The sequence below is a fragment of the Equus przewalskii genome, chromosome 7 (genome assembly GCF_037783145.1).
Source record: "Equus przewalskii isolate Varuska chromosome 7, EquPr2, whole genome shotgun sequence".
In the NCBI taxonomy this organism is placed as follows: domain Eukaryota; kingdom Metazoa; phylum Chordata; class Mammalia; order Perissodactyla; family Equidae; genus Equus; species Equus przewalskii.
Window position 1 is genome coordinate 9,108,947 of NC_091837.1, and position 25,221 is coordinate 9,134,167.

Genomic DNA, 25,221 nt, shown 5'->3' on the forward strand with positions numbered 1-25,221 from the left:
CCTGGATCTAGCTGTGCCTGAAGTGAGGTACCACCCCAGGACTTTTAAATGTGTTCCCGTTTTTGTTATACTCTGAGTTGGTTTTTTGGTCACTTGTATCTGGAAAAGGCCAGACTATTTACCATTTACAAACTCCAAGAGACCCCTGCAGACTCCTTTTTCTAGTAGGGAGAACATTCTCTGCTGCTGTTTTCCTGCCAACTTTAGGGTTTTCAGAGAGGTTTGGGGCAGAGAATGGAAAGCGAAGATGTGGGAAGTAACAGTACCTCCAGCCAGAAGGTTGTATGAACCCCTCCCAGCTAATTATACCACAGGGTTTGGGAACAGAGTACTCTCAGTAAACTTTTAGGAGTCTTGGAAGGATAGGGCAGGAATTAAACCAGCAAAGCTTGGAGAGCTTGGTGCGTGCCAGGTACTGTGCTCAGGGATGTACACCCATCGTCTGAAAACTAGCCTCAACCCTGTGAGGCACTACTACCGCTCTCCCCTTCGCAGATTTAGAAATCAAGGCTCTCTGGTTCGGACAAGTGGCCTGGTCAACGTTTCCCAGTTTGCAAGAGGTGGAGGTGAGACTTGAACCGAGATTTCCCTTCTCGAGAGCCCTTGGTTTGGTTACGTTAAAACTACTCAAGAGGTCTGGTCACCCGATGACCACTTGTAAGTACTAGGCGGCAGTTTTGACACTTTAGCTGGATTATCTCACTGAGTCCTCCCAACATGCTTTAGTTGTCGGACCTTCCTGATTAAGGACAAACAGGCCCCTGGAGACCTGACCTTAATCACGCAAAGGCTCTCGGAGATGCGAGACTCAAACTCAGGTTCTCCATTGAGTTTGGCTCTCCCAGGGACATGGGCATTCACTGTGCCACTTACGTTCGCGCACGCGCTTGCACACCTCCAGGACGGGGATCTCATCACTTCAGCGGCGTCGTTCCCCCGGCACTTCTTGGGGGTACTTCCCTCCTCGCCGAGTCCTGAGCCCCAAGTCCGGCGTCGCGGGTGAAGCAAAAGGGGCAGTGGCAGGAAGGGGCGGAGGCGCCTGGCCCAGGGTCGTCTGCAGTGCGGCAGGCGGCGGCGCCGAGCCCTGAACTGCGAGCGCTCGGGTCAGGCCGGACGGGTGCGGAGGGGGTGGGCGCGACGCCGGGAACAGCGGCCGGCTCCGAAGGATGCGAGGCGGGGCGCGCGGGGAGGGGGCGCGGCGAGTGCGCGCGTGCGCGGTTGGGGAGATCCGCGGCGGCGCGCGGGGAGCGGGCGCGGCGAGTGCGCGCGTGCGCGGTTGGGGGTGGAGTGGGTTGCCGCGGCGGCGCGCGGCACGGCGGGAACATGGCGCGCGGGGTCGGCGCGCGCGCCTAGCTGGCGGGACCGTTAGCTCGAGGCGGACGCGGCCCGGGCCCCGCCGGGATGGAGCAGTTGCCGCCGCCGGCGCTCGAGCCAACCCCGGGGCCGACCCCGGCACGGAGCCGCAGGCGGCGGGAGCCCGAGTCGCCGCCGGCGCCGGCGCCGGTGAGTGCGTGAGGGGCGCGGGCCGGGAGACTTTCTTTGTGAAACTCTGTCGGTGCGAGCCGGGCAGGGCCTCAGCGGCTGACGAGCGCCCGCGAGGCGGAATCCGTCCCCCGGGCCGGGTTCGAGCCCCGCCTCGCCCCGCTTGGCGGCAGGACCAGCTCTGCTGCCTGCCCGCCTCAGTTTTCTGCGGGTTTCTGTGCGCGCGCGCGCGGGGGTGCGGTATACAGTCGGCGCCTAATGCCGCGGCCCCTCCCCCTCGCCTTCCACCCCACCGGGAGGCGGCTGCCGCCTACCGGGGTCCCGCGGGAGAGGTAGACTGCAGCCGCTGGGAGACAGGTGTCGGCGCAGCCCGGGGAGGCTCAGGTGCAGACAGCCCCAGGTGGAATCTCAGGGAGTGAGCTGTCCGTCCCCGGGAGGAAACAAGTCTGTCGGTGGCTCAGCACCGTGATTTTGGGATGCTTTACATCCACCCCAGCTTCGTAGTTTGTTTGGGGGTATCGGTCAGGGTGAAGGATGCTGAGCGAAATGGACTTCGGAGGTGTGCCCTCGCCGGGTGGGATGGGATGGGATGGGATGGCCTTGAGCATTGGGCTCCCAAAACAGCCAGGGCATAGGAATAATCTGGAGCGCTTGAAATAGATACAGGCGTCCCAACTCACCCCAGGCCCACGGATTCAGGCTCTCCAAGGCGTAGGAGCAGGTTTTGAATTTGAACAAGCTCCCAAGTTGTTGTGATGCAGGCACATTGACAGGCACTGTTTTAGAGTGAGCTTCCTGCAGCGGGGACCTGTTGTGTTTATAGCTCACCATGGCATCCTGATAGCAGGCACAGTGCTTGGCACATGGTAGATGGTCAGAAAATATTTGCAGGAAGACTAAATGACTTAGGGAGTTTCCAAAACAGGAGTTCTTGAGACACTTTCAGGAGCTTTTTGAGATTATCTTTGTTAGATTTACTGTGTAATGTGATTTTTCTCAGGTCCCAACTTAACTTTCGTGACTGTTCATAATGCCGTGTCTTCAGTATGTTCTAGGCAAAAGCGGAGTATACATTGGTTAGTATAAACCATCCACTCCGTATGCCCTAGCTAGGTTAAAATTAATTCTGAAACAAAATGCAGAATAAAAAAAATGTATGTTTCTTTCTCTTCATCATTTGGGGATGCTAGGCTTATAGGATTTTGTTCCTTTGAGGCAGGTAAATATTTACATTTTCATCAAAGCAAATCTGAATTACTGTTTATTCAGAAAAGTTGGCAATTTGCTTAAACCTCTGAGTATTTGTAGTCTTTGTGTGACATTTTGAAATTGAGATTTATGTTTAGTTCAGAGTCGATGCTAAAATAGAATTGTTTGGAAGTTATTTGATATTTCAGGGCCTTTTTTTGGAATTTCAATAGTGTTTTTTTGTTCTTCACTGGATGAAATATGAATGTGTAAGAAGCCCAGACTAGGAGTTGAGGTTGCATCTGAAGAAGAAAAATGGAAAAATTAGGTGCTTTATTCTCTGTGTCATTTTTGTAGTTTATGTGGATGTCTTTTTTTTCTTTTTTGCATGTGTTGGTATTATTATGATATGATTTTCCCTTTGTTCTGTTGATATGATTAAATATATTGATTTTCAAGTGTTAAACCAACTTGGCACTTCTTTTTTTTTCAAATTTTTAAAATTTTTTTAAAGATTGACACCTCAGCTAACATCTGTTGCCAATCTTCTTTTTCTGGGGATATCTTTCTTTAAATCGAAATATAATTGACATTAGTTTTAGGCGTATGACATAATGATTCGATATTTGTGTATATTGCAAACATCCATCACCATACATATGATTTTTTTCCTTGTGATGAGAACTTTTGAGATCTACTCTTTAGCAACTTTCAAATATCCCAATACAGTATTATTAACTATAGTCACCATGCTGTACATTACATTCCTGTGGCTCTTTTTTTGTGTCTTTTAAAAAAAAACAAGTTTTTTGAGATATAATTTGCCTACCATAAAATTAACCTCTTCAGTGTACAATTTCGTGGTTGTAGTATATTCGCTATTTGCCCAACATCACCAATATCTACTTTTAGAGCATTTTCATCACCCTACAGAGAAATCTCATGCCCATCAGCATTTTTTATTAGATTGTATCCCAGCCCCAGGCGTAACTAACCTACTTTCTGTCTCCATGAATTTAGTTATTCTGGACATTTTTCATAATGTAATCTTACAACATGTAGCCTGGCTTCCTTCACTTAGCACCATGTTTTTGAGGTTCATCCATGTTGTAGCGTGTATCAGTACTTTATTCCTTTTTTTACCGAATAATATTCTATTGAATGGATATACCACATTTTGTTTGTCCACTCATCCATTGATAGACATGTGGATTTTTTCCACTTTTTTGGTTATTATGAATAATACTGCTATGAACATTAGTGTACAAGTTTTAGCATGGTCATGTGTTTTCATTTCTCTTGGGCATATCTCGATTGCTGGGTTATATGGTAACTCTATTTTAACCTTTTGAGGAGTTGACAGACTTTCCTAAGGCACTGCACCTTTTACATTCCTACCAGCAATGAATGAAGGTTCTAGTTTCTCTGCATCCTCACCAGTCCTTGTGGTTGTCTGTCTTTTTAACTTCAGCCATCCTAATAGGTATAAAATAGTATCTTGTTGCGATTTTGATTTGCATTTCCTTGATGAGTAATGATGTTGGACATTTTTTTGTGTGCTTATTACCTATTTGTTTATCTTCTTTGGAGAAATGTCTTTTCAAATCCTTTGTCCATTTTTTGGGGGTCCATTTTTTAATTGGGTTATTTATCTTTTTATTATTGAGGTGTTTCTTAAATATTCTGGATAGTAAACCTTAATCGGATATGTGATTTGCAAGTATTTTCTCCCATTCTCTACATTGTCTTTTCACTTTTTTGGGTAATATCTCTTATTGTAAAAGAAGTTTTAATTGTGATGAGGTCCAATTTATCTATTTTTTCTTTTGTTGCTCGTGCTTTTGGTGTTGTATCTAAGAATCCATTGCCAAATCTATGGTCGTGAAGATTTACTCCTATGCTTTCTTCAAAGAGTTTTATGTTTTTAGCCCTTATATTTAGGTTGTTGATCCATTTTGAGTTAATTTTTGCATAAGGTGTAAGGTAGTGGTCCTAGTTCATTCTTTGGCATGTGGTGATCCAATTTTCCAGCACTATGTATTGAAAAGACTGTTCTTATCTCATTGGTTGGTCTTTGTACCCTTATTGAAAATCGACTATGAGTTAGGTTTTATTTCTGGACTGTCAGTTTTATTCTAGTGTCTGTCTTTATGCCAGTACTACACTATTTGATGACAGTAGCTTTGTAATAGGTTTTGAAATTAAATGTAAGTCCTGTAACTTTGTTCTTCTTTTTCAAGACTGTTTGGCTTTTCTGGGTCCGTTACATATGGGTTTTAGGGTGAGCTTATCAATTTCTGCTGAAGAGTAGCTGGGACTTTTACAGGGATTGTGTTTCGTCTGTCCTTTTAGTAATGTTTTGTAGTTTTCAGTTCCAAGTCTTCCACTTCTTTCAAAAATTTATTCCTGAGTATTCTATTTGATGGTGTTGTACGTGCAACTGTTTCTAAAATTTTGTTTCATATTGTCATTGTTCATCACTATTTCATTGCTAGTGCACAGAAGAAATGTAATTGAGTTTTGGATATATCTTTTAATTTCATCATTTAGAGGTAGTCTGTTCCAATTTTCTGTTTCAAATGTTCCGCCCAAAATAGTGAGGAAGAATGGTCTTTGAAAGCTCAAGTATGGATGCAGATCTAGGTTCCTATCTCAAAGTTTTGGCTCTGCTACTTACTAGTTACGTGATTTTGACAGATCTTAGCTGTTGTACATCTCAGTGTTCTCATATATTTAATGGGCAGTATTGTTAAAGAAAAGAGAATATAAGTAGGTATTTAGAACAATGCCTTGTATGTCGTAAGGAATTGATATATTTCTTGTTTATCTTCTTCTGTTAATTAATTACATTTAAAAACAAGCCAAAAAACAAAAAACAAACAAAAACACCAAACCAAAACAAAAATAACTAAAAAAACCCCCAAACCCCCAAACAAACAAACCTAAAACCACAGACCAAAAAAAAAAAAAAAAAAAACCACAAAGAAAAAACCACAAACGAAAACCTCAAACCTCTTCCGGTCCCCATCTCTTTTTTGTGACCCAAGAAATCCCTGTGAGTGCTTGAGGAACATCGACAGACAACGTCTCGCATACCACACAGTTGTATTGTAAAAGCTGCTGAATCTAGGCTGCCCTATAGGCTATTCGACCACGTATTTCTAAGTATTATTAAAAACAATAAAAGTGTAACGCAAAGCTATTTGTTTTTACCCCATAGTTATTAATGTGCTGTTCTTACACTACTTATTTCTCCTAAAAGCAGAAGCAATATCTTTTCATTAAATTTTGATGATTATAATTCTATTTCTTTTAAATGATTGCTGTTTTTTAAAAACTCTGTTAGAGGGGCTGGCCCCGTGGCCGAGTGGTTGAGTTCGCGCGCTCCGCTGCAGGCGGCCCAGTGTTTCGTGGGTTCGAATCCTGGGCGTGGACATGGCACTGCTCATCAAACCACACTGAGGCAGCGTCCCACATGCCACAACTAGAAGGACCCACAACGAAGAATATACAACTATGTACCGGGGGGCTTTGGGAAGAAAAAGGAAAAAAATAAAATCTTTAAGGAAAAAAAACAAAAACAAAAACAAAACTCTGTTAGAGACGAAGCCTCATGTGTGAACTTAAACTTAATAATACTTTTACTTTGGTGTCTATTTTGGTAGCCAGAGTAGGTCACTATTTTGTATAGGAAGAAACCAGAGACACAATATAATCCAAATATGATGCTTGGAACACATCATATTCGTTGAATGTGTATTTACTATGAACCAAAGAAAATAATTGTTCACGCTGTAAATATTATTTTAACAATAACAACTTACTGCCAAAATCACAAGTATAATTAAATTTGTAACCCACAAACCCGCAGTTGATAACTCACAGGCGTTTCTATAAGAAAATTTTAAGTCGAAGTTGATCTTTATCTAAAAACTCTTTTATTATTACAAAAACTGCACATGTGCATCGTATAAAACTATAAAATATAAGATGAGCAAAATTACCCCCCATAGCATTACCAAATGTAGTGATTATGACTTAATACTTTAATACTTATCTTTGTGGAAATTTATCTGTGCGTCTTTCTATCTAACAGTATTTACACACACACACAAATGTATATAGATATTTAACTAAAATAAGGTAGAACTGCATAAATTGTCTTTAATTTTTATTGTGTTTTATAGTAAACTTAATTTAGGTAAAACTTACATACACTAAAATTTACGATTTTAAGTGTGTAGTTCTATGAATTCTGACAAGTATATGTAGTTGTATAATCACCAGCACAGTATGTAGAAGTAACAGAAGACTGTTTCTTTTTATTACTGAGTATTACTCCTTTGTTTGTGTCCTGCAATTTGTTATCTGTTCACCAGTTTTTGGTGATTGTGAACAGAACTACTATGAACATTCACACACAAGTTTTTGTGTTTTTCATACATGCACCCATACATACATATATATAAGAATGAGATTACTGGTTTGTATGGTGAACATATACAGAAACTGTTTTGAAACCTACTTTTTTTTCCAATCAACAATCCAATCTCCACTTTCCATTTAAGTAAATTTTCCTCTTATTAAATGCTCAGACAATAATCAGATTTTTTCCAGTCTATCCAAAAATGTTCTTTAAAGCTGTTCTGTCAAAATCAGTATTGAATCCAGGATCGTGCCTTAATTAATGTTGCTTAAGTCTGTTTTAATCTAGCATGATCCCTTTTTTCATGACACTGATTCATTGAAGAGATCAAACCAGTTGTCCTGCAGCATGTCCTATCATCTAGATTTGTCTGGTAGCTTCCGTGTGGTGTCATTTATCTTGTTCCTCTATTTCCTATAAACTAGAAGCTGTATAAAAAGACTTCGTGGGTATGAGTTAAATATTTTTGGCTACATTATATCATTGGTAATGTCTACTTAATGTTGTAATATAAGGCTTGTTTTATCATTAGTATTTTCTTGCTGTTGAGAAAGGGAAAGCAGTGGTAATGTCCTTCTATTCTTTAAGTAGTGATCAGAGACTAGTCCCTTTTGCTAGAGATCAAAAGTAGTATTGGGAGATTGAAAAGACGATAACACTAACTAGAGAGTAGAACAGAAAAAGGGGGAAGTAGGTGTCATTGTATGGCTCCATTTACCCTCACTGTGACCACTACCAAAAACTCCCTTTTCATCTTATGGTTATAGTTACTTCTAGGAGAAGATACTTCAGTCTGAAAAACATGCATTATTTTAAATTATTAATAGTGTAAAGTTAACTTGCAATAATCTGAAATGTGATTTGTTGAGATTCTAGATGACAAATAATTGATGATTTGTAATGAGTATGTGATACTATTTTGTGGAGGAAAGAATAGGATTGCTAAGAAATAGCAAGCGGTCTGAGTACCACAGCAAACCTGACTTTGTGTTGTGGTTTTGCAAGGAAAAGAAAGGTTAGCTCTGACTGTTAAATCAGGGAAAGCATGTTATTGTATGTGGTTTCTTATTCCATGATTATATATTTGGCATTTCCATGCTATCACTGGCTAAGTTTGCCACGGTGGAAGTTAAAAAATTGCCATAGTAGTGTTTCAACTTACTGTGGACTTAGTTCAGAAAATGGTAGGAAAAATTTTTTATCGGTATTCTTTGCACTTGCAGAATTGCATAAAGAATATCACTTTGATGAAGATGAAAATTACTGAGATTGTTATTGTCCTCTAATGTCAATCATCATAAAAAGAAAATCAAATTAACCTTGATACTTGTATTTTGCCAAATCATGCATATAGAAAGCCATTAGTGCTCATTTTTAGATTATAGACACAAGAAAAAATAGTTTATGAAGATGAGGAGGGGAAAATAATGGTGGAATAGATTAAAAGAAACAGATGTATTGGAAAAGAATCAACCAAATAAGCAGAAAGCAGAAGAAAGTGAAGATGGGAGGAGAGAAGAGGGTAATGTTTAGATTTAAAAGACAAACGTTCTAAAAGATATTATTGGGTTCTCTGTATACCTGGGCCTTTTCTTTTTCTTTTTTCTTTTTTTTTTTTGACTGAGCTCTGCAGCATCAAGTAAAGCTGGAATGGATTCAGTTCTTTGGGGCTGAAGGTATATTTCTTGGTTATTTTGTTTTAGCAGTTGGACTGGGCAGTTTAAGGAATGTAGTTCTGAAATAAGAATAAGTCTAATCTTGACATCCCATGTTCATGGACCAAAAGACTTAACATTGTTAAGATGACAGTACTCCCCCAATTGATGTACAGATTAAGTGCAATCTCTATCAAAATCTCATCTGCCTTGTTAGCAGAAATCAACAAGCTGATCCTAAAATCCATATTGAAATGCAGGGTGCTCAGAATACTTTACTTCCCAATTTCAAAATCTGCTTTAAAGCTACAATAATCAAGACAGTGTGGTACTGGCATAAGAATAACATAGATCAATGAAACTGAGAGTCCAGAAATAAACCGTCACATTTATGGTCAGTTGGTTCTCACCAATGGTGCAAAGACCATTCAGTGAGAGAAAGAATGGTCTTGACAAATGGTGCCAGACAACTGGATATCCACATGCAAAAGGATGAATTTGGATCCCTGCCTCACACCATACACAAAAATTAACTCAGAATGCATCAAAGACCTAAATGTAAGAGCAAAAACAATAAAACTCTTATCAGGAAACACAGGAGTAAATCTTTGTGACCTTGAGTTAGGCAATGATTTCTTAAATATGATACCAAAAACACAAGTAACAAAAGAAAAAGATAAATTGGACTTCATCAAAATTAAAAAGTTTTGTGTGTCAAAGAACAGCATCAAAAAAATGAAAAGAAATCCCATATAATGGAGGAAAATATTTGCAAATCACACATCTAAAAAGAGACTTGTATGGAGAATATATAAAGAACTCTTATAACTCAATGATAAAAAGACAACCCAATTAAAAAAATGGACAAAGTATTTGAATAGACATTTTTCAAAGAATATATGCAAATGGCCAATAAGCACATGAAAAGGTATGCAACATCATTAGTCATCAGAGTAATGTAAATCAAAACCACAGTGAGATACCACTTCATACCTACCAGGATAGCTAGAGTAAAAAAGACAGTGACAAGTCTTGGTGAGGGTGTGGAAAAATTGGAGCCCTCATGCATTGCTGGTGGGAGTGTAAAGTAGTGCAGCCATTTTGGAAAACAGTTTGGCAGTTCTTTGGACTGCTAAGCATAAAGCTGCCATATGGCCCAGTAATTCTACTCTTAGGATATATACCCAAGAGAAATGAAAGTATTTGTCCACAAAAACACTTGTAAATGAATGTTCATAGTAGCATTTCATAATAGCCCAAAAGTGGAAACAACCCATAAGTGCATCAAGTAACTGTTGAGTGGATAAACAAAATGTGGTATAGTCATACAATGGAATATTATTCAGCCATAAAAAAAGAAGTACTAAAACATAATACAACATAGATGAACCTTGGAAACGTTATTCTGGGTGAAAGAAACCAGTCACAAAACATCACATATTGTATGATTCCACTTATGTGAAATATTTAGCATAGGCAAATCCATAGAGACAGAAAGTGAATTAGTACTTGCCAGGCACTTGGGGAGGCAGAGTGGAGAATGACTGCTAATGGGTGTGGGACTTCTTTTTGGGATGATGGAAATATTAAAATTAATTTGTGGTGATAGTTACAAAACTCTGAATAAATCAAAACCACTGAACTGTCTACTTTAAATGGATGAATTTTATGGTATGTGGCACGTATCTCATTAAACATATAAAAAAGAAAGTCAACTAGAAAATAAAAAGAATATCTAATTTTTTAAAATGCCATTAAAGATATTCTCCTAAAGTCTTTATTTGCCCCTCTCCCATTTTTGTTTTTGCTAGTACATAGTAATATGAGGAGGATTATACCTGTCGTATAAGATTATCCTATCATCTGAGGCTGTCTTATGGAGTGACAAACAAATTCAGAAGATAAAATAGTTAAAATAGAGTGTATATGTATAACCAATTTCAAGCATATGGAAAAATAGATTGAGTCCAATAATAAACCTTTATGTTCTCTCATTACTTTTATTTGATAATTATTAACATTTTGCCAATAATTGGATATACTTTGAGAAATAGTTAAGATGTTTAGAATGTCTTTAATTTTCTAAAATAAAATGTGTTCACTAAGCATTTATGTAGAGAACACCTGAAATTAAGATGGATGAGAAAGTTTCTGTGAATTAAAAAAATGTCGTGTGAACATATTAAGATGTCTGAACTTTTTTTGGAATAGTCAGGTCTGTAAGTGACAACAATTTTTAATGCAAGCATGTTATCCTTCATGTGCTTATGAGATTACTGTGCCAAATTGTAGAACAGAGGGAACTGTCGCCACTGTAAGACTTTGCCCATGACCTGTCCTCTACTAGGAGCTTAGTTCCTGATATTTCATGAGTGCAATTTGGTATTGAGGAGTGTATATTTAATAAGGCTAAGCACTTAGGTTGGGATAGTACCTTTTATTTTGGAGTTAACTGGTCACAATCTGGGTATATTTTCATTCCCTTCTCAGGAATTTGCATGTTACCAATATGATTTTGGAATTCAGGCACCGTTATTGGACATTTGGCCTTGTGTGTAGTTTCTTGTCATTGGGAAAAGTATATTACAGTGGATTGCACAATTTCCTGAAAGAGTATTAAAAACACTGCCACAATTGCTTTTGTTCTGTACATAATGTTTTCGTATTGACTGCTGTCTTGGATCCTTATGGTTTTAGCTTATACAGAAACATGATTTTTGAAAGTTGCTCCACTGTCAAGCAGTGTTCTTCTTCAATTCATTACTTCCTAATCTCCACAAAGATTGTGGAAACCTTTCATAAAAATTGTTCAGGAAATTGGCCATAAATTCCAAATATATTTTATAAAAAATAAAATTTTCATTAGGCGTGTTTGGAAGAACTGTGTAAATTATAGAGTACTTGTGTGGAAGCAGTGTTCCTTCTATAAGTATAGTCTGTTGGTTTCAGATTAATATCACTAACCTGTTGTGTTTACTATGTGTCAGGCACTGTTCTAAATCCTTTATATATATTAACTCATTTAATCCTCACAACTACCGTATGAGGTAGGTACTATTGTTATTCTTGTTTTACACATGAGGAAACTGAGGTCCATTGAGGTTATTAAATAACTTGCTCAAGATCACACAGCTTGGAAGCCGAGTTGCCCTGGATTCTAGTTTAGCAGTCTAGATCTGGAGTCTACGTTCTTAACCATTGCACTAGACTATCTTTGATTTGAATGATCGTTACGCAAACAGTGATCAATTATAACTATCTTTTGCTATTGAATGTTAAACTTATTGCAGGAAAGCAATACAGGCAGTTCCTCTGGATATCTTGTTAAAATGTAGTTTTTATTGTGCACTGTATGGTTATGCTGCCACAGTATTCTGGAATTTGAGTTTCTATAATGATGATAGAGCAGAGAGACGAGTATTTGATGCTAAGTTTGTATCACAAGATAAAATTAACTAAAATGTAAGCAGTTTAATTTTTTAAGTATTTAAAGTTACAAAACTGTTGTTAAACTAATACTTAATGTAGTACCTGCCATAAATGTTTCTTGAATGAATGATGGGACTTAAACCAGATAATGAAGAAAGATAGTAAAGATAATAAAGGAGTGATTTTAATTTCATGTACATCTCTGAAATAAAAAGAATTATAAAATAAAGAAAAGCACTGCTTGTATCTTCCTTATTTATTTATTTAAGGGTTTTTTTTTTTTAAAGATTGGCACCTGAGCTAACATCTGTTGCCGATCTTCTTCTTCTTCTGCTTCTTCTTCTTCTCCTCCTCCCCCTCCTCCTCCCCCTCCTCCCTCCCCCTCCTCCTCCCTTTCTCTCTCTCTCCCCCCCGCCTTCCCTCCCCACAAAGCCCCCCAGTACATAGTTGCATATTCTACTTGCAGGTCTTTCTGGTTGTGCTATGTGGGACGCCGCCTCAGCATGGCTTGCTGAGCGGTGCCATGTCCATGCCCAGAATCTGAACTAATGAAACCCTGTGCCACCGAAGTGGAGCGCACAAACCCAACCACTCAGCTATGGGGCTGGCCCTACCTTGTTTATTGATAAAGGTGTATCAGTCTTTACAGTGAAAATTAAAAGTTGTTAACTAAAGACAAAGCATATTGATACTGTAAGTCGTTTGTTGATTGAGAATTTTAGTCCAAGGCCAGGTATGTGAAATAAATGTATAATTATAATTTCTTGAGAAAAGTTTTTGTTGTTGAAAAACAGTGGATTCCAGAAATTTATTCTTCATTTGCGTATTCTTCATTTGAATTTCCTGTGAGGCTAAAATATAGGTATTTACTTAATAAATATTAATTTTTGAGCTTATTTCTTATTCTTAAAGAGAATTGAAATAGCTGAATATCTGGAGATATTTTATCCTATTTTTTTATTTGCTTATTTATTTTTTATTGAGGTATTGGTTTGTAACATTATATAAACTTCAGGTATACGTCGTACTTCGATTTTTGTGTAGACTACATCATGTTCATCACCCAAGGACTAATTACCATCTGGCACTGTACACACGTGCCCTTTTACTCCTTTCACCCTTCCGCCTCCTCCCTTCCCCTCTGCTAGCCACTAATCTAATATGTATATCTATGTGTTTGTTTGTCCTTGTTTTTGTTTTTTATCTTTCGCATGTGAGTGAAATAGTGATACTTGGCTTTCTCTAGAATTTGGCTTTCTCTGTCTGATGTTTTTCGCTTAGCATAATACCCTCAAGGTCCCTCCATATTGTTGCAAATGGCAAGACTTTATCTTTTTTTATGGCTGAATAGTATCCCACTGTGTATATGTGTGTGTGTGTATATATATATATATATATATCACATCTTCTTTATCCATTCATCCATTGATGGGTGCTTAGATTGTTTCCAAGTCTTGGCTATCATGAATAATTCTACAATGAACATAGCAGTGCATATATCTTTTCGAATTAGTGTTATCATGTTCTTTGGATAAATACCTGGAAGTGGAATAGCTGGATCCTATGGTAGTTGTACTCTTAATTTTTTTTTTTTTTTTACTGAGGAATGTTTGCCCCAAGCTAACGTCTGTTGCCAGTCTTCCTCATCTTTTTGTATGTGAGTTGCAGCCACAGCATGGCCACTAACAGATGAGTGGTGTAGGTCCGTACCTGGGAACTGAACCCTGGGTGGCTGAAGCTGAGTGTGCCAAACTTAACCACTAGGCCACTGGGGCTGACCCTATTCTTAAGTTTTTGAGGAATCTGCATGCTGTTTTTTATAGTGGCTATGCCTATTTACATTCCTACCAGCAGTGTATGAAGGTTCCCTTTTCTCCAGATCCTCTCCAACACTTCTTATTTCTTATCTTTTTGTTTATTAAGATTATGATAGTTAACAACCTTGTGAAATTACAGTTGTACATTATTATTAGTCATGTTGTAGGTACAACACTTCACCCTTAGTGCCCTCCCCCACCCCCCCGTTCCCCTGGTAATCACCAATCAGTTCTCTTTGTCTATATGTTAGCTACCACCTATGAGTGGAGTCATACAGAGTTCGTCTTTCTCTCTCTGGCTTATTTCACTCAACATAATACCCTCAAGGTCTGTCCATGTTGTTGTGAATGGGACGACTTTGTCCTTTTTTATGGCTGAGTGGTATTCCATTGTATATACATACCATATCTTCTTTATCCAGTCATCAGTTGCTGGGCACTTAGGTTGGTTCCATGACTTGGCTATTGTGAATAATGCTGCAATGAACATAGGGGTGCATGGGACTTTTGGAATTGCTGCTTTCAGGTTCTTAGGATAGATACCCAGTAGTGGGATGGCTGGGTCATAGGTATTTCTATTCTTAACTTTTTGAGGAATCTCCATACTGTTTTCCATAGTGGCTGTACCAGTTTGCATTCCCACCAACAGTGTATGAGGGTTCCTTTTTCTCCACAGCCTCTCCAACATTTGTCATTCTTGGTTTTGGATATTTTTGCCATTCTAACAGGTGTAAGGTGATATCTTAGTATAGTTTTGATTTGCATTTCCCTGATCATCAGCGAGGATGAGCATCTTTTCATGTGTCTATTGGCCATCGGTATATCTTCTTTGGAGAAATGTCTGTTCATGTCCCCTGCCCATTTTTTGATTGGGTTGTTTGATTTTTTGTTGTTGAGCTGTGTGAGTTCTTTATATATTATGGAGATTAACCCTTTGTCGGATAAATAACTTGTAAATATTTTTTCCCAATTAGTTGGCTATTTTTTTGTTTCAATCCTGTTTTCCCTTGCCTTGAGGAAGCTCTTTAGTCTGATGAAGTCCCGTTTGTTTATTTTTTCTATTGTTTCCCTCGTCTGAGGGGTTATGCTGTCCGAAAAGATTCTTTTGAAACTGATGTCAAAGAGTGTACTGCCTATATTCTATTCTAGAAGACTTATTGTTTCAGGCCTAATCTTTAGGTCTTTGATCCATTTTTTATTTCTTTTTAATAGTAGCCATTCTGACAGATGTGAGGTGATATATCATTATGGTTTTGATTTACATTTCCCTAATAGTTAGTGACCTTGAACATCTTTTCATGTGCCTGTTGGCCACCTGTATATCTTCTTTGGAAAAATGTTCAGACCCTTGGCCCATTATTTAATTGAGTTTTGCTGTTGATGTTGTTGAGTTGTATGAATTCTTTATGTATTTTGGTTATTAACCCCTTATCAAATATATGATTTACCAATATCTTCTCCCACTTGTTAGGTTGTCATTTCATTTTGTTGAGGGTTTACTTTGCAGAAGCTTTTTAGTTTGATGTAGTCTCATTTGTTTATTTTTTCTTTTGTTTCCTTTGCCTGGGGAGACATGATATTAAAAAAGATACTGCTAAGACCAATGTCGAAGAGAGTACTGCCTATGTTTTCTTCTAGGAGTTTTATGGTTTCAGATCTTATATTCAAGTCTTTAATCTATTTTGAGTTAATTTTTGTGTATGGTGCATGATAATGGTCTACTTTTATTTTTTGCATGTGGCTGTGCAGTTTTCCCAACAGCATTTATTGAAGAGACTTTCCTTTGTCCATTGTATGTTTTTGGCTTCTTCGTCAAAAATTAGCTGTTCAGAGATGTGTGGGTTTATTTCTGGGCTCTCAATTCTGTTCCATTGATCTGTGTGTCTGTTTTTGTGTCAGTATCACACTGTTTTGATTACTACAGCTTTGTAGTATAATTTGACTCCAAGGAGTGTGATACCTCCAGCTTCTTTTTTCTCAGGATTATTTTGGCTATTTGTGGTCTTTTGTTGTTTGTACTCTATGTTTGAAGTCATGTCTATTTGTGAACTCAAAGCTATTTAGAGAAGAACTTTAAATTAAAGTTCTTTTTATTCTTTGTGAGGTGGGTTGTAAACAGGTTAGCAGATATAGAGAAATACGATTACTTTTCTACTTTACAGTACATTTTTATTTCTAGTTGAACTTAGAAGTGTAGAATGAATTCATGTGTTTACTAGTTAAAGTTTTTTCAAATGTGCTTAGTTTCCCACTATTGTCAAAGCTTTTGATTGATTTTACAGAGGGAGTTAAAGTGAATTTGTATCAATTTGGTTCAAAAAATTAAAAAAATTTTTTTTCTTGTGTAGTGTTTTATTCCTTTTTGTACATAGTGACTTCAGATGCAGCAGTATTTTAACACTGAGTTTTTGTAATCCTGAACCCTTAATCATGACACTAAAAACACTATCATTGTGTTTAACAATACTGCAAGAAAGTAAAAAGTACTTTTATTTAATTTCCATTTATATGAAGTTTGTGTGTAAGACATGTATTTGTTATTAAGGATCAGAAACTCTTTTTAATTTTATATTCTCGCTCCAGGATATTTTTGAGCTTCAGTCAATAGAAATAGTAATTTTAAAAATAAGTTATACATATGTTTACCATGAATTAACTTCCTTCTGATTTTTGAGTGGGACGGTAGTGAAGGTAGTAGTTTTTATTTTGCAGTGTGGAGGATGATTTGATTGCCTGATTTTCTGCCATTTTATCCTGTATTGTTCAGGGCACCAGAATTGTGTTGCCAGTTTTGATGTTCTCAGCAGAGAGTCTTGAAAAATCACTCCATGTGTGAGAAAATGATTTTACATATAGCTACAAATCCAGATAGGAACTTTAAAAAGCATGAAGCTAGTTGTGTGCAACAAGTGTTGCTTTTCAAAGGCTGCCTTAAATTTAGAGAGTAGGGGGCTGGCCCAGTGGAATAGTAGTTAAGTTTGCATGCTCTGCTTTGGTGGCCAGGGTTCATCAGTGTGGATTCTGGGTGCAGACCTGTTCGCCACTTATGAAGCCATTCTGTGGCAGGCATCCCCCATATAAAATAGAGGAAGATGGGCACGAATGTGAGCTCAGAGCCAATCTTCCTCAGCAAAAAGAGGAGGGTTGGCAGCAAATGTTAGGCCAGGGCTAACCTCCCTCAAAAAAAAAAATTTTAGAGAGTTGTGTATCATGGCATTGTAGCATATGTAGTGGTCAAAGGCATGGGATCCACACCTTGCTGTCCCATCTATAAAGTAAGAATACTACCGTTACATCCTTCACAGGGTTGTTGTGAGGATTAAATTAATTAACACATGTATACTATTTAAAACAGTTCTGGACATGTAGTAAGTGCTAAATAAAGTGTGGTTGTTTTTGTTGTTATTATTATTACTCTTCCAGAGTATTGGGAGATGATTGTGTTGGATACAGACTGACGCCCTTGATTTTGATCCCCTGCTCAAAGTTGTAGATTATTGAACAGATAGTTATGGGACCTTAGAACAGAAAGTATTTTGCTGGTTAAGTTATCTCTTAGCTCCACATCTATGTGTTTATTCTGCTTTCTGATCCTGGGGGCTGCAACTCTGCAAGCCTCCTTTCTGCGTTGCCAACTGCTCCCTGTTTGGCTGGCAGATAGGGGGCAGTAAAGGGCTGGAGGAGGAGGGAGGGACTTGCTCTTCCTTTGCTTTCTGTGGCCTTCCTCTCTGCTGTTCCTGTGAATGCCACCCTAACAACACTTCTTCATTCCTTCAGCAGCAGTACCTTCCTGTAGCAGTTGCTGGATCCAGTTGGCAGTTTTTCAGCACTGGAGGACCAGTTTAATCAAGCTTCCTTCAGATACCACTAGTGCCAGGCAGCTAGCACCCCTCTTCAGAGGTCTGATCCCAGACCTGTGAGGCCTCTCCTCAGAAATCAGAGACACCAGCACCTGCTGAGCAGTGCCTTCTCCTCAGAAGTCTGAGTTTAAGTTCCCTGGACCCCTCCTCTAAGCTTCTGTTAGCCTAGTGTTGGGCATGGTAGCTACTTTCTGCAGTTGCTGTCTGTATGATTCCTTAGAGGTCTCTTTTTTCCCCTTCAGCTCTTTACCTAAAAACTTCATACTCAGTTAACAAATCTTATATTAAGTTCTATCTGTTCAAATAACGGGTATGGGTCCTGTAGAGGCCATAAGGACTAGTAGCCAACAGGGATGTGCTTAAGAATTTGTTGCCACTTTTTTTGTTTTTAGGTAATTCTAAGATGACACAGTGTATCTTGACTTTCCCAAATAATTTTATAAAGTATCCCTTGAGAATCTTATGGAAAACATGAATCTTGTAGATTTACCGTTAATAAAGTTGTTGAATTAGACAATCATAGAGTTGATAGAAACCTGCAAGAAGTCTGTACCAAAATACAAGACCCTATTTTTTTTATTTAGTCTTAATGAATAATACTATTTCTTGGATGAAGACATGAGACCTTTCACAAATATGAGATGGATAGATAACACACTGAAAGAATTAGGATTCAAAGAGACATTGATATACTAGAACAGTAAGATAAAGATAATTCTATAATCTTGAGGGGAGGGACCATGTCTATTTTCTTTTCTTTTTTTATGTCCAATCCTTAGTAAATGCTTGGCACAGAGTATGTGCACAATAATTGAATATATTGATAAATCAAGGCAAAATTAATCAATTATAAGTGAGGTTCTGCGTTTAGGTTCAAATACATATGAACAGACCTTACATATGAGTATTTGTGGGAAAAAGTTTTGGGTTATCTGTAAGCTCAACATAAACTGACTATATTCAGTCACTAAGAAGCTAATGAATGCAGTCTTAGTATTTATTAATGAACATATGTAGTGTTATAGTCTTAGAAAGCTGCTGTTGCTTCTCCTCCATTCTGAGTTTGAGTCCAGTTTTAAGAATCATATTTTTAGAGGAACATATTAGTTAACTAGAGAGCATCCTAAAAGTGATTAGGTCACGTGATGAACATTTGAGAGAATTTGAGGTATTTAGAGAGGAAACATCATTTCCTACTCCTCACCTAAAGATTTACTGGTCCACTGGGAATGGTTGAAGTGACAAATTTGTGATAACTTCTTAGAGGATGTGCTAAGAAAACACCTCACAGTGAGGGAAGGGAAAGGAAGAACTAGGCATAATTTTTTTTCAGCCCCTGAGCAGTTCCTGAGTAGGCCGTTAGCAGGGTCTCAGTTCTGGGAAGGCATAAGCTGGCTTGGGTGTACATGGTCCTTAATTAAGGACTTGCTGGATTGCTGCTTTTCAGCCCTTACAAGTTACTGAGGGCACTTGGGCTTTTAAATGGGGATGTGATGGGAGAGCTACAGCTTATCAAATAGAAATGAGCAGGCACACTAACTTGTCTAACCAGCCCCTCTATAATGTACTCATTAATTCTCCTCTCCCCTGCTTTGCTCTTTCTCCCAAGTGAAAAGGACATGTTGCAAGGATAGAAGTTCAGCACACAACAGTCCTAAGCCACAGGAGCATACCAGAGATGTGGGAGTTGTGTACAATCTCTGAAGGTAGAACCTGCTGGCCTACAGCAGGGCGCAAAACTCAGACCAATGGGTGGAAGTGTTAGGGAGGCAGGTTTAGGCTAATGAGAAAAGAAACCTTTCTGGACAGCAAATAATAGGAAGTTGTATTTTCTGCTGTGGGCTTGGATTGTAGGTGTTCTGTGCTGTACTCTGAGGGCATATTTTTACAATAGGGATCAAATGGGCAATGGTAAAGATGCTGTCAGTTTCCTTTTTTGCAATATTGAGATGCTTAACTTGGTGTCTCATCTGATTGAAGGACCATCCTGCTGACCTACAGAACAGGTTGAGGGGGTACCCTTGAGGTCAAAAGTGGTATTTTCTGAAAAAACATTTGTCCGTTTCAGCCCTAGAACAAATGATAATCTCAAAGTTCTGCAATATAAAGACCGGCTAAGAAGATTTTGGCTTGAAAAATTTCTAAGCAGACATCTGCATTAACTGTAGACCAAAATCTCACAAATGTTTCAATGGACTTTTAGTTCTGTGTATCATAACTTCCCTTTGAACTTTCCAGGTAAGAGTGTTGTAAAATGTTCCCTTAAATAACCAATAAATAGACCAAGATTATTGAGGTTTTGAATATAAACCTATTACATTTTGAAAGATGTCTGGCAAAAACAATAGAATAGTTGCTATTAAGACATTATTTCTGGTAACAATTAGATAGGAGAATTGATTAACCAGCATAACCCTTTCTTCTCTGTAGCAAGGAGAATTCTACCAGATGACTCCTTCCTACTGTTTTGTGGACTCCGAAGGCGGTCCATGGTTCAATTTACGTGTATACCAAGAATTATCTGTAGACTGAGTAAATAAAATAACTTGTTTGCATACGTGCTTCTGTTTTTTCAAATATGTATAGATACTGTTTTGATTCACGAAATATAGATGTATTTAAAGGCAATACTGAATTCAGGATAGACTTTACTGTTTATTTGTATTTTCTCAATTAGCTGTCTTAAGATGTTCAATTAAAAGATCAGAAAAAGGTTTTGATGCTTAAAAGGGATCAAGAGACTAGAAATTATTGACAATTATTGATCTATATCAGAAGTTGGCAAATTTTTTCTATAAAGGGCCAGTAAATATTTTTAGATAGTAAATATTTCAGGCTTTGTGGGCTATACAGTCTCTGTTGCAACTTTAAACTCTGCCATTGTAGCACAAAAACAGCCATCGACAATATATGAACAAATGGGTGTGGCTGTGTTCCAATAAAACTTTATTTCCAAAGACAGGCAGTGGGCTGGATTTGACTCACATGCTGGTTTGCCTATACATGTGTGGTACTTTGAATTATCCTCAGAATTGCTTGTAATATTTTACTGGTTTAGTCATCAGTTATTAAGGTAAATAAAGTCTTTGTTGTGTGTTTATTTTATATTTGTCTGAGAGTCATGATTTTACCTTTAGGAAAACAGATATTTTAAGAGGAACAGGTCACTTAATAGTTTTTATTTACTGGTTCACCTCTCGCAAAATGCCCGTCAAAGAAGGAGAGTATGAACGTACCAGTAAGTTCGGGGATTACTAATCCTCAGGAATTTCCATTATTTGTCATAATTGCTGAAAAATAATGTTTTAAAAATTTTATGGTATGTGATAGTATAAATTATTCATGCTTATGTGTTAAATGTTTAAGTTGCATGTATTTGTAACTTGGTTGAATTTGAAATTTTAATAATTAATTTGACTGTGTATTTTGAATAGCCTTTGTTTTGAGTAAACAAGCCAAATTATTTTCCACACTAGCCTTGAAAGAAGGGAATTGGTTGGTTACCTAATAAAATGGTATCGACTTATTTGTAACTGTCTCAAGTGAAAAGAACATTGTAGAAATACAAAGTTATGAATATCAGATTTATGTTGTAGTAAATCTCCAAATCAGAGTTTTTATTGAATGGTTCGTGGTCTAGATTCTATTATTCACTGGCATGAAACTATAGGAATTAACAAGTAAATGCAATTTGGGGCTGATTGACGGGGACTTTCTTAAAACAAACAAAACCTCAACAGGTTACAAAATCTATAAACTGACAAATGGAATGTTTTTAAATGAGCAAAAGTAATTTTGGACATAGTTCTAGCATGGCTTATTCAGGTTGCAGGAAAAAGGCCTAAATAGACTTTTAGCATTTCCCAAACTTTGTAGGGACAAAGTTCTGCCAGATCTTAATAGGTATTCTGGGACATGAATAAAATGTTATGTTTTCAAGTAATTCTGGAAGGAAGGGTAAGAGCACGGACTCCCAGACTGCCTGGGTTTGAATCAGCTCCACCGCTTATTAGCTTATTATTTTCGCACTCTCCCTTTTTGTTAGGTTATTTAACCTTTCTGTGCATCATTTTTTCATTTAAAAATGGGGAAAATAATAGTACCTACTTCATAGGGTTTTGTGAAGATGAAACGAGTTAACACATGTAGCACTTAGAATAGTGCCAGGCACATATTAAGTCCTCAGTAATTTGTCTTATTTGGAAAGACTGTATATTCTCTCTCTTTCTTGGAAACTAACAAAATACATTAGCATGTTAAAGGTTCTAAGGAAGGCTTACGGTAGGCAAATCTGCTTTCTTCCAAACTATTTGAAAGTATTGGCAACTGTTGTTCTAGAATCAGCTAAAAGAGGTTTCAAATCTTAATAAATTTTTCAAAGATCCGAGTGAGGAATTTCCCCCAAATTATTTACATTAGTTTCCCCCAAATTGCTTGACAGTGGAATACCTTTTCAAGGACGCCTTTTAAGATCATTTCAAGGAAGAGTTTGGGAAGTGTTCACTTATTTGCGCTAAGGACTGGGAATTTATTGTAAGGATAGAGAGCTGATGACCTCTCGTGGTGTATCTGGCACTCTCTTTGACTCTTGTGTTAGCTGCTGCTGCTTCTTTTTTTTTTTTTTGAAGATTGACACCTGTGCTAACATCTGTTGCCAATCTTTTTTTTTTCTTCTCCTCAAAGCCCCCCGGTACATAGTTGTATATTCTAGTTGTGAGTGTCTCTGGTTGTGCTATGTGGGATGCTGCCTCAACATGACCTGATGAGTGGTGCCATGTCCGCACCCGGGATCCAAACCAGTGAAACCCTGGGCCACTGAAGTGGAGCGCGCAAACTTAACCACTCAGCCACGGGGCTGGCCCACTTGTATTAGCTTCTTAAAGTATCTTTATGATAGCCAACAAAGCTCTAAATTATCTCTATGCAGTAGAACTTTCTATGAAGAGGGAAATGTTCTATATCTACATTGACTAATCTAGTAGCCACTAGCTACCATGTGTGGCTGTTGAGTACTTGCTCTGTGGCTAGTACATTTGAGGAACTGCATCTTTAATTTTATTTAATTTTAATTAAGTAAAATAAAAATTTAAACAGCCACATATGGCTGGTGACTACTGTATTGGATAGCGCAGCTCTAAATGGTTTGCGTCCTAGTTACCTCTGTGACCTTACATGCTTTCACTTTTCACCCTGTTCTTAGCTACACTGGCCTTTTTGCTGTTTCTCAAACATGCCTGGCCCATATTGCCTTTATTTTGTTTCCTCTAGGTGCTGTGGGGGATCAGAATTGGCCACCCCAAAATGCATCTCTTTGCCTTGATTAATTTTAAGAACAAAAGACTCTGAAAGAAACTTTGACCTTCCCCCTAACTGCCTAAAACAATTTAAGATAAAAGGCCTGTCCCCAGGACAGGCCATCACTGTAGATAACTCTGGGTAGAGTTTGAGGGTCCTTGCTAAGCCCATCCTTATCAGAGTTCTGTCTACCATACGTTTGCTTTGCCATCTCCATGTGAATTGCCTTCCTCCCCTTTGAAGCCCCAAACCACTACCCCCAACATCCTCCTTTGTCTTCAGTAGAAGTTGATATTTAAGGTGACAACTTCAGCCATTTTGGCTGAGTTGCTCAGTTTTCCTGGGTTTCTCTCATGTATACACCTTATAAAGCTTTGTTTGATTTTCTCCCATTGTTCTGTCTCATGTCAGTTTGTACACCAGCCAGAAGGACCTAGAGAGTAGAGGGATTCTCTTCCTCTCCTACAATACCTAATTCCATATCTATTTCCGTGGCCAATTTCTTTGCCTTCTGACTTGTCAGTCTTTGATCTAGAAGATCCTTGTTGGAGTCACTGATCTTATCAGTTGTGGCGTGGCAGGAGGATTTTTTCCCCTCTAGAAGCACAGAGCTTTACAAGGCATGAAGAGCTGCCTGAGTCACAGATGGAGCCAGTGTTTTTTTGGCAAGCAGCTTATACTGTTATTCGTTATATACAGATTTTATCTCCAATGCCTATGAGAGTGCCTGGCACATAATGGATAATATTACTATGTTCTAGCTAAGAAATCTTTGCCTGGGGCTGGCCCGGTGGTGCAGTGGTTAAGTGTGCACGTTCTGCTTTGGTGGCCTGGGGTTCAGATCCCGGGTGCCAACATGGCACCGCTCATCAAGCCATGCTGTGGCAGGTGTCCCACATATAGAGTAGAGGAAGATGGGCACAGATGTTAGCTCAGGGCCAGTTTTCCTCAGCAAAAAGAGGAGGATTGGCAGTAGTTACCTCAGGGCTGATTGTCCTCAAAAAAAAAAAAAATCTTTGCCTAACCTAAATTCACAAAGCTTTTGCTCTGTTTTCTTCTAGGAGTTTTAGTTCTTATATTTTAATGTTTCTTTTTTCTTCTGTTTTTTTTTTTGATTAATCAAAAATTTTTATCATCTTTCTATTAAATTGTTAGTTATACAGTTTTTTACTCTTTATTTATGCTTCCCTTAGTGATTATGACATGCATCCTTGACATAAATGGTCTAATAAAATTAATATTTTCATCACTTAGCCCTTCCTCTAGGCTCGTGCAGCTCTGGGCCAGGGTGCAAAGGCTGGTTTTTAACTCCCTTTTGTCTTCTCAGCTAGACACCCTTAGAAAGTGAACAGATTCTACAGCTATGCATGGGTGCCCTGATATATAAAAGTAAGCTATGTTCTGTTTTCAGAATGATTTTTTTTGATATTTTGAAAAAAGCCCGTATATACATATAGTAAAATATCAGACAGTACAAAATTCAAAAGTTGGTCTTCCTCCTACCTCTACCTTCCAGTCCTCAAACAGCTCTTGTGAGACAGTTACTCTACCAGTTTATATATTGTTGCTGACATAATTAATCCATGTACATTTAAGCATGTAAGCGTATGTCCATGTGTTACTGAACCAGGTTCGTTTTTTGCCCACCACCCAGAAAGCCAAACACCAAGACGACGAGATTTGCAGCCGAGAGAGTTTACTCACAAGGCAGCCACGTGAGGAAGTGAGGAAGTGAGAGCATGAGCCTCAAATTCGCTTCCCTGAAAATAAGGACTCAGGGATATTTATGGGATAGGGGGCAAGATGGTCTGAAATGTGGGGGTAGGTGATTGGAGGTGAGGAGAGGTGAGGTCATTGATGATCTGCGCAAGCGTAGTCAGACTCCGTGCCTCTTCACAGGACCCATGCTCACAAAATGGAGGCGTTAGCATGATCTGAGTGTGGAGTTTTTAGCCTCTTGACGTCAAAACGTCGCCTATTGGACATCTGTGTGGGCCCAGTTGATGGGTTGGTGGTCTCAACTGGCTTGAAGTGGACAAGGAGTTCTAATTCCTGAAAAACAGCTCATA

General features: G+C 38.5%; 1 protein-coding gene and 1 long non-coding RNA gene across 4 annotated transcripts in view; one reads left to right on the forward strand and one right to left on the reverse strand.

Annotated features, from left to right (window-relative positions):
• LOC103554110 (uncharacterized) overlaps window positions 1-1,266 on the reverse strand; it is a 28,290-nt gene extending 27,024 nt beyond the window's left edge. Inside the window, exon 1 of one of the 2 annotated variants that reach the window (XR_011542358.1) lies at window positions 874-1,266. This is a non-coding gene — a long non-coding RNA (uncharacterized lncRNA). The remainder of the gene's footprint in view (window positions 1-873) is intronic. The other variant, XR_011542357.1, reaches the window with a different exon arrangement.
• An 18-nt stretch (window positions 1,267-1,284) lies between these two features.
• The window catches only part of TTC28 (tetratricopeptide repeat domain 28), a 597,272-nt gene continuing 573,335 nt past the window's right edge, over window positions 1,285-25,221 (forward strand). For both annotated transcript variants that reach the window (XM_070628671.1, XM_070628672.1), the window contains exon 1: window positions 1,285-1,503. In XM_070628671.1, the coding sequence (XP_070484772.1) occupies window positions 1,402-1,503 (102 nt within the window). In that variant the 5' untranslated portion in view covers window positions 1,285-1,401. The remainder of the gene's footprint in view (window positions 1,504-25,221) is intronic.